Genomic DNA, 10,158 nt, shown 5'->3' on the forward strand with positions numbered 1-10,158 from the left:
GGCCAGCTCAGGCAAAGTTATCGAGACCTCCCCATCTCAGTAAGCCAAGCATGGTGGTGCCAGCTCAGGCAAAAAGTTATCGAGACCTCCCCATCTCAGTAAGCCAAGCATTGTGGTTCCAGCCACACGGAAGGCTATCAGCAGGAGGATTTTGGTCTGAGGCTAACCTAGGCAAAAATAAGTAAAACCGAAAAAGCAGGAGGTGGGTCTCAAGTGGTAGAGCACCTGGCTAGCAAGTGCAAGATCCTGAGTTTGAACCCCAGTACCACCAAAAAAGAAAAAATTAGGGAGGGGCTCACAAGCCAAGTTAAGAATCTATTCAAACCCCACACCTGTTGTCCCAGCTACTGGGGATGCTGGCAGGAGAATTATGGAAGCCAGAGTGGAGTTGGAGGCTGGTCTGGAAAGCAACGAAAGCATTACAAGTAGATTTGAAATTCATTCCCTTAGCGATTTATCCAGTTTGTGTGTACCACCACCATCCATTCTTACCTGCCTCACCATCTCCTACCTATCCAATGTGACTCCATCTTTCTATCCCCCTGCTGTGTTATCTAGCCATCCTCCAGTCTCATATGCTACACATCTGCCTTGCTTATCCAGCTGTCTCTACTCTTCATCTGTCCATCCATCATCCCACCTATCCAGCACTCATCCATCCTTTTCTCCGCCTTTCCATCCATCCACTGGTTTTTTTTTGGTGGTACTGAACTCAGGCAGGCACTCTACCACTTGAGCCATTCCACCAACCCTTTTTTATGTATTTTTGGTTTTTTTGAGATAGGGTCTCATGAACTGCTTGCCTGGGCTGGCTTTGGACCATGATCCTCCTGATCAGCTAGGATTACAGGTGTGAGCCACTGGCACCCGGCTCTCCTTGTTCTTGCTTCTGCAGAACTTCAGAGAAAGTTCCATACTAACATCAGGGCAAATTGAGTTTGGAGCTCTGAGAAGTCTGTCCCATGTCTATGTGATTTCCCTTGGCAGCCCTCCCCGCCCCCCCAAACTCATAAAATCCCAATTCTTGTGCCCACCCACACATTTGGGACCTCTATAATTCCTGCCTCCCACAAAATAATTCAGGTGGTGGAGACAAAGGCTTTTATGTTAGAATCCTTCTGCCCCTCCCACCAGTGGTGTGGTGTGCCCAGTGCAGTCATGGCTTCAGCATTTGCTGGTGGATCAGCTTTTCCCATCAAACACTAAGTGCCTTTGTGCTTTAGCACACTATCTAATCTTGCCTGAATTCTGAGGCACCCGTGTCATGGCTTTGAATTTGAGTTTCTTCTCTTCTATGTGGTGTGTGACAGTGAGCCTCTGGTTTCCGGTCTGCAGTGACAACAGTATTTGCACCCCCCAGCAATGAGCTCAGTGTGACTACCCACTTCAAAGTGTGTCTGAGCCTTTGGGACATCGTTCATGTCACAGGTCTTCCCAGAGCTGGTCTGAATCTACAGGGCAGAACCTGCAGGATAGGTGCCTGGGAAATTCAGCAAAACGTTAAGCTTTAGTGAATGCTAGCTGCAGGCCACTAGTGGGGCTTTAAACTTACTTATTTCTTATGGAACTGGGGCTTGAACTCGGGGCCTACACCTTGAACCACTGGTAGGTATTTTCGAGAAGGTCTTGCAAACTATTTGGCCAGGCTGCCTTCAAGGACTGACTTCAAACCATGATCTTCCTGATCTCTGCCTCTTGTGAGTAGCTGGGATTACAGGCGTGAGCCACCGGCACCCAGCTGGGGCTCTAAATTTAATGTGAACTCATTTTGACTTTCACAACATTCCTAAAAGGTTAGCAAGGGTGATTTTTGTTGTCATTTTCGTTTTTGCAGTGCTGGGGATCCACCTCAAGGTCTTAAGCATTCTAGCTGAGCTATTCCCCTTAGCCTGGTGAGGATGGTTTTCAGTCACTCTAGGGGAAACTGAGGCACAAAGATAAGGGGCTTGCCCTGCCCTGCTGCTAGGAAGGGGCAGGGCTGGGGGAAATCCTGGCCTGACTCAAGAGTGCCTGTGCAGTGCCACAAGCTGTCCTTGCCCCTGGGAGGGAGCAAGAGGGAAATACAAGGAAGTAGCCAACACAAGACTGAGCTCAGTAAACATTAGCCCCTGGATCCAATTCACTCTGTTTATTGGTGACTACTGTGCACCAGGGCGGGTGCTGCATCCTGGGGTCCTGCAGAAGTGGAGGTGGACCCCTTGGCCTGCAGGGATCCATGACTATACTTCGGCCTCCCCAGGGTCAAGACCAGGCCAGCCCTCCCCTCCTCTGCCCTCCAGCCACCCCCAGCTGTACATTCCCTGCTGAAGGAAAGTTCCCAGGCTGGCCTGGGCTTCCAGCAGCGCCGGAATTCCCGGTATTCGAGGAGGCAGGGAGGGAAAAGGGACTGTCTGCTCCAAGGCTTGGGGCGGGGAAGGAGAGGCGAGCCCCTTTTCCAGATGTGTTCCAGCTGTGCCCCTGGGAGGCAGCCAGAAGCCTCAGTAAGGGGGTGGGGGGAGTTCTCAGGACCCTCTGGAGAAACTATGGGTCTGGGCCTGCTCCAGGCCCTCTTACTGTGAAAGGCATCCCCCTCCTGCCCAGTGCTTACCTCTGCTTCAGGGCCCAGTGCCGCCGTCTCAGGAATGCCCTCCTTGCTGGTCAGCCTGCAGAGACTACAGTCAAGCTCAAAAAGGGTAAGGTTGAAGGCGGTTGTGGCAGTGCACCGAAGTCCCTTTACACAGGAGGCTGAGGCAGGTGGATCCCTGGAGCCCAGTTCAGGGCCAGCCTGGGTGATGTAGCAAGACCCCATCTCATAAAAAAGTAAGAATGGCACCTGCTGTTCTTAGCCAGTTCTTGTTATCTCCAGCTCCAGGGCAGAAACTCAGGGAGCTACACTACTGTCCTATCAGGGTCTTTTTCCCACATGGTAACACAGGGACACCTGTGTCACCAACCTCACAGGGCCACCTCAGGACCATCCAGCAATGCTGAGCCCAGCTCCTAGTTGGTGCTCGCTTCCCGATTCATTTGTGACCTTGGTGATGGGAATGTTCTGAGCAGAGCAGTTCAGTGCCCACTGTGGCAACTGTGTACTTGGTGTGGGACTCTGTCTTGGGTAGGGCAAATGTGTAGACAGGGCCACTGGACAGTGAATAGCAAGCCATCCAACTTTCCCCAGGCTACACTGGAGTGTGATACCAGCAATAGGCTGCCCAGGCTGACACTGGAGACGTCCACTGTCCCTGACACAGCTCACTAGCTGCCTGCCAGTCCAGTCCATGGCCACTCTGCTAACCCAACTCCTCCTCCTCCAGCAATAGCATTTTGGCTGACTGCCTGGAAGAAGTAAGTGGGCTGTGTTCACTGCAAAGTCCCCACATCAGCACATGGCATGGAAGAGGTGCTCAAGGGGTACAGGTGAGCCAAGTAAGGGGAAGATTAACATGAGGAAACTAAATCAAGACCAAATGGTCTCTCTGCAGATATGGGCTCAGCTTTCCTCTTCACCCCACCTCAGCCCCTCCCCTCACAACCCTTCCAGGCTGGGCCAGCACCCCTGTAGAGTTCCACTGCCTTGGGCTTTTCCCCACAAATTGCTCTGAGGGCTGTAGGGTGGAGTCAGGGACTCTACCCTGGCTCAATGTCACTTCCATCTTTTATGTAAGCTACTTCTACTCTTCCTTCCACTACAAAATGGGAAAAAACCCAATGTGACTTAATCCCATTATGTAGCCCAGGCTGGCCTCAAACCCTTGATCCTCTTGCCTCACCCTCCCCAGTGCAGGTATTACAGGTGAGTACCACCAAGCAGGGTTTTGTATGCTAGCTCTTACCATACCACAGGCATGAAAAAGACAGCCTCTTGAGGCTCTGTGAGGAAAAGATGGACCCTGTAAAGAGAAACCTTCCACACTGAACACAGTGGGAACAAGCTTAAGGAGGCCAGGGAAGAGTTATCAGGAGTTAGTCAGTCATGAGCCAGAATGACGTCAAGAAACTACCAGAGATGGGGGACTGGGGTGCATTTCAGTGGTAACGTAAGAGCTTACCATGTCCAAGGTCCCGGGTTCAACCCACAGAACCAAAACAAAATTCGTCCACCTACAAAGATTCAGAGATAGCAAAGAGCAGAAAGGGAGGCCAGTATGGCCTAGATGGAATCTGCCAGGTCTACCGACTGCCTAGAGGATGGGAGATTCCCTTTTTTGGGCTGTACTGGAATTTGAACTCAGGGCCTTGTGCTTGCTAAGCAGACCTGGCACTTGAGCCATACCCCCAGCCCTGAGGACTTCTTAAACCTGTGAGGCCCCCCTCCTCAGGTTAGGCCTCACAGATTTATCAGTATCTATACTGTAGGTAGACACTAAAGCAACCAAAAACAAGCCAGGCACAGTGGCTCACACCTGAAATCCTACCTATTCAGGAGACAGAGATTAGGAGGATCGAGGTTCGAAGCCAGGCCAGGCAAATAGTTCGCAGAAACCTTATTTTGAAAAAAATCCATCAAATAAAAAGGGCTGGTGGAGTGGCTCAAGATGTAGGCTCTGAGTTTAAACCTCAGTACCTCAAAAAAAAAAAAAAAAAAGTATAGTGACTCACACCTGCAATTCCTGCACTCAGGAGGTTGAGGCAGAACCATTGAGTTCCACCACAGGTCAGGTAACATCAAAAACCAGGACTGGAAGTGTCTCAAGTAGTAGAGCGCCTGCTTTGCAAGCATGAAGCCCTGATATCAAACCCAGTCCCACCCCAAAACAGAAGCCTGGTGCTGGTGGCTCACGCCTGTCATTAAAAGGACAGCCCAGGTAAATAGTTTGCAAGATTCCATCTCGAAAATACCCAATACCCCAAGGGCTGACTGAGTGGCTCAGGTGGTAGAGTGCCTGTCTAGTAAACCTGAGGTCCTTAGTTTAAATCCAAAGTAAACAACTTCTCAAACCAGCTATGATCCTCAGCTTGATTTCAGCTTTATAACCAATTTATCCTTGCTTTTTTCATATTAAAGATTACAAATCTCCTCTCCTTTCTTTGCCATTAAAATAGGACTGGGCTTGGTGGTTTGACCCTATAGTTCCAGCACTCAGGAGCCTGAGGCAAGAGGGATCATTTGAGCCCAGGAATTCAAGTCCAGTCTGGGCAACTTGTTGAGGCCCTCTTGAGATGAGGGAGAGACAGCAATGGATTGGGGACCAGAGCTTAGTGGTAGGAGCACAGGAGGGAGAAGAGGGAGACTCAGCATAAGTAAGGTGCTGGGTTTGATCTCCAACACCACAAACAAAATCAGATAATGGGGTAGAGCACTTGCCTAGCATGCACAGACTCCTAGTTTCATCCCCTGTACCACACTAAAGCAAAGCAAAACAAAAGGAAAAGAAAAACCCGAGAGTGACACACTCCTATAGCCTCAGCTACTGGGAAACTTAAAACAGGGTCTTTTGAGCCCAGGAGTTCCAGGCCAGCCTAAAGGAGTCAAACACACACAGAAGCACTGCCACCTCTGCTCTGGACTCCACTGGAGGGGGGTGTGTGTGTGTGCCAACAGACTGCATCTGTTCCTACCTGCCATCTCCACCATCCATACCAATCCAGAGTGGTTGGTTAAAATCAAGACTAGTGTCAGGCAGCAGTGGCTCACACTGGTAATCCTAGCTACTCAGGAGGCAGACATCAGCTGGATCAAGGTTCAAAAGACATCCCGGGAAATCATGAGACCCCCCCATCTCAAAAAATTGGGCTGGTGGAGTAGCTCAAGGCAAAGACCCCGATTTCAAGCCCCAGTACTAGGGGGTGGAGGGTGAAATCAAGACTATCAATGGCCTGGCAGCACCTCCTGTATCCCAATGACCCACCGCCACAGAAGACAACAGCACAGTCCTTGGAACCTTAAAATCCCATGATGTTTATTACAAATGTGACCTCTGATCTTTGTGAAGGGCTTATCGGTAAGATTTCTGGTAGCGGGCACGGGCACCAGGTCCTCCAAATTTCTTGGATTCACAGCGACGGGGGTCAGCTACCAGCAGTGTCCGGTCGTACTGGATCAGGATATCTTTGATCTCCTTTTTAGAAGCCTCATCCACATCTGCAGGTAAGAAAGGGAAAGGTTCAGATAATCACAAAAGGTTTGTACCCCAACCCCCACCACCCACCAGGAAGGACCACTGTCACTTACACTTCTGGTAATAGGCCACCAGGGCTTTGGAGATCGACTGACGGATAGCTGTGAGAAAGATACACATTGACAAAGGGTTACAAGAACTGTAAGGAGCCAGGGCCTTGCTCCCAGGGCCACCTTAGAGCCAAGTGCAGGAATCTTAGTACTCACCGTATATCTGGGCGACATGACCACCACCCTTCACACGCACCCGGATGTCCACACCAGCAAACCGCTCCTTGCCCAGAAGCAGGACAGGCTCCAGTAACTAGAGAAACGGGAATGAACAGCAGGGATTTAAGTCATAACTTGTGCAGCTTAGCCACATCACTGAGCATTCCTCTTTATCTCCATCTCTCCGTGTGGCTTCTGCCATCAACAGCCCTTGCACAGTCACAGGAGAAAGGAAGACTTTGAAAAGTCAATTAAGTGACTGCTGAACTGGCAAGGAACATAGGCAAACTAAAGGCAACCTGAACTGGGCTCCCTCCTAGTTGTGGCCCTCTCTGGGCCTCAGAGTCCTCATTTCTAAGCATCAGGCATGAATGCACACCTGCGATGCCAGCATTAAGAGCCTGAGGCAGTAAGATCTTGAGTTTCAGGCCAACCTGGGCTACAGAGCAAGATCCTGCCTCAAAAACATGGGCAGAGAGAGGGGAAAACATGCTAAGCAGTGAGGTGTGCTCTAAGGCACCACCCAGGGCAGCCAGCCATCCCTGAGTTCCCCACCTGAGCTCCCTCCCATTCCAGAGTCTCATGCTGATTTCCAAAGACTCAACACTACAGCTGATTCCAGGTTCAGACATTTGTGGTCTTGGCCCACAGGTCTCTTCCCTTCATCCTTCTCTCGCCTTCATCGGGCTCCACACCTCAGCCCTAACCACTTTGGATCAGTCCATCTCCACTAGAGCCACAGAGCTCCATGAGGGCTGAGCTTGGGGCCTTCTGGGTCACTGCCTGTCCCCAAACCTCAACACAGGGTATACATATAAATCCTTCAAATAAACTGAAAGCCAACAGCAACAGACCACAGTATTCAATGTCTGCTGTACAAAGAACTCTCACTCGCTTTCTTGTCACATCCTAACTAACCCTGCAATTTAAGTTTTTCCAATACACCTTCACACAGGCCAAGGAGCTTAGAGAGTCTTAGCTTGTCCACTCGATAACCCTTACAAATAGAAATTATCCCCACTTTACAGATGATGCAATAAGTAGCATAATCAGAGGAGGCATAAGCCAGATTGCTCATTCACAGCCAAAAAAGGAAGAGGCCACAATTCAGATCACAGGAACCCTCACAGCCACGTATTTAAATATACCCTAATTTTTGCTAAATGACCTTTTTAGTAGCATTACGTGATGTCCAGACCTTAGTTCAGACACTTGAGATTCATCAGGTACATAATAATGATCCTTGTCCCTGGGAATCCCTACGCTTACGAATGAAAACATAGCGGCAGCCTCTCTTAGGATCCCCCCCGCAAACTCTGGAGGCCCTACTCTCCCGTTTTACGTTTTTCTCTCTCAGTAAATTCTCCCGCTTTACTCAAAAAGGAAAAAAAAAAAAATCAAGTCCACAAGTTCTGCTATTCCCCTGCCCACCTGAGTCAGCTCCATTGGGTGGGCTTTCTAATATCCCAGTTTTATCAGCCCCTCTCCCAGCCTTCCACGTTTTCATTTTCCCTATTCGGGTAAAAGCCCCAAGTCCAGATCTAAATACCCCGTATTTCCTCCCCCTGAAAACTCAGACCCGTTTCCCTGTTTCCAAGATCTTTAACATGGCCTTATGTTCCAGAGGCCTCCGCTCCACGCCCTTCCCGACCCCAGCACCTTGTATTGCAGCGTGCGCGGCTCGATCATCTCCAGGGGACGTCCGTTCACCTTGATGAGGCCATTCCCACGTTTGCAGTGCGCCACGGCCGTGGCGGTCTTCTGTCGGAAGCAAGGGAAACAGCGGGGCCATGTGAGAGGTTCGGGTCCTGGCTCTCAGGTACACACACACTCCTTATCGACCGTCCTCTCCCGGGTTCGGGCCTCCCCCGTCTCCTCCCATCCCGCGCTTGGCTCACCTTGCGTCCGAAGACCTGCACAGACTGCAGCGGACCCTTGGACGGCATGGCGGCGAACGAAAACTTGAGCTCCACACCGCGCCGCGCCGCAACCGGAAAAGGGAAGTTCTGGGCCACCCCAGCCGATTTTCAGGGTCTGCGCAGGCGCTTTGAGCGCTACGTCGCGACAGAAAGGAGCTTTACGGCTTTACGTTGAAGCTGGGGGCGGGGCCTCTGATTGGCGGCGGGAACGCCCCCGGGAGTGGAGGGGCGGGGCTTATAGGTGGAATGGTCTGAAGTGTGCAGAGTGAACTTGAGTGTGCTCTTGGAAGACTCGGTGGTTATACCTTTCAGCCAGTTCTCTGTGGCATTCGTGCTCTTTGATAATCTCCCTCTGCCCCGCCCTGAATCGATTGGAACCCTCCCACCTCTGGCAATCTTCCTTCCTTCTGTACCCCGTCCTCCCAGAATCCCAAATCAGTCTTCCCTCCGGAATCCACTGCAAAAAGTCAAACTAGCTGCGTGCCGGTGCCTCACACCTATAATCCCAGCTACTTAGGAGACAAAGATCCGGAGGATGGCGTCTGAGCCCAGTCTAGGCAAATAGTTCACGAGATCTTATCTCCAAAGTTACCAGAGGAAAAATGGCCTGGAAGTGTGCCTCAACTTGTCTAGCACCTGCTTTACAAACCCTGTGTTCAAACCCCAGTTCCATACAAAAATAAATAAATAAAAGTCAAGTTGGATTCCCAGAATATTGGCCCCCAAACCCACTTCCTCTAGAGTCTTAGAATCCTTTTCCCATCAGCGCTCCCTTTGCCAGAATCTGACTTCTTTCAGTCTTTGCAGAACCCTGGGCTCCCAGAGTTTTCCTCCAAAGTCCACCCAACCCCCTCCTTCTTCAAAGTTCTCACTGGAGGCTCCCTTTTCCCCCTGAGTCTCCTTCCACTCAGGCCCTTCTTCTCCCCAGTCATCCTTTCCTCAGGACCCACCACCCTGGAATCCCCCTCCAGATTCTCCCTTTCCTCCCAAATTCCCAACTCCCGGAATGCCACCCTTAGAATCCCCTTCACAGCATCCTCTGTCAGGAAAGTTCAAATCCCAGTACCAAAAAAAAAAAAAAAAAAAAACCTATTTGCACAGGCTGGCTCTGAACCACAATCCTCCTTATCTCTGCCTCCAGAATATCTAGGATTTCAGAAGTGAGCCACGAGCCACCTGGCCTGTATTTTGTTTTCAACACTGGGTGAACTCTCCATCCTCCTGCCTCCACCTCCCTGGTAGCTGGGATTACAGATAGCAGCCACCACACTAGGCTGTATTTTTTTCTTTCTTTGGCAGTACTGGGGTTTGAACTCTAGACAGTATGCTTGCTAGGCAAGTGCTCTACCACTTGAGACACCCCACCAGCTAGACAGGTGCTTTTCAGTGAGACCACAAATAACAGAACACACACTGTGTCTCCTTAGTGGTCTGATAGTATGGGATGGGGAGTTCAAATTCTCCAGCTCTGAGGGCTGTCTTGTATCTTACCTGACATTGTGTGGGGAGGGGGTAGCAGGGGGTCAGTGAGCCTACCATTCTCCGAGTTACCATTTTCCAAGGCCTCTTGGGCACATTCCCTGGATATCTGGCTTGAGTGGAGCTGGCAGGAAAAAGGCAAGAAAATTTCTTTTCACCCTCTCCAGTCTTCCAGTTCATTCCCACTCTCTGTACCCCTCTTGCAGAACTCTGGGCTGGGGACCAGAGTTCCCAGTGCCTGGGAGGGACATGGGAGTGCCCATGTGGTCTCTGTGGGCCCCCCTCCTGCTTGTGGGACCCTTGGAGGAACAACTCTTTCCCGGGGGACCTTTTTCTTCCTCCTGGTCTGGCGAGGAGGCGTTGGATTCAACAGATGAGACATGAGTGGAGGGTGTGGTGGGGGTGTATGAGGAAGGGCCAAGCTTTATATTCGGGAAGGTCTGATTTTCCTCT

At 50.8% G+C, this 10,158-nt stretch overlaps 1 protein-coding gene across 1 annotated transcript; it reads right to left on the bottom strand.

Moving 5' to 3' along the window:
• Positions 1 to 5,858: 5,858 nt before the first annotated feature.
• On the bottom strand, positions 5,859 to 8,366 carry Rps16 (ribosomal protein S16). The gene is made up of 5 exons (XM_020156972.2): positions 8,206 to 8,366; positions 7,967 to 8,068; positions 6,305 to 6,401; positions 6,152 to 6,199; positions 5,859 to 6,061 (listed from the first exon to the last, which is right to left on the bottom strand). The coding sequence occupies exons 1-5, from the start codon at positions 8,251 to 8,253 to the stop codon at positions 5,916 to 5,918; spliced, it is 441 nt and encodes a 146-aa protein (XP_020012561.1). The 5' UTR covers positions 8,254 to 8,366; the 3' UTR covers positions 5,859 to 5,915.
• Between the last annotated feature and the right edge of the window lie 1,792 nt (positions 8,367 to 10,158).

This window comes from Castor canadensis, chromosome 16, assembly GCF_047511655.1.
Source record: "Castor canadensis chromosome 16, mCasCan1.hap1v2, whole genome shotgun sequence".
Classification (NCBI taxonomy): domain Eukaryota; kingdom Metazoa; phylum Chordata; class Mammalia; order Rodentia; family Castoridae; genus Castor; species Castor canadensis.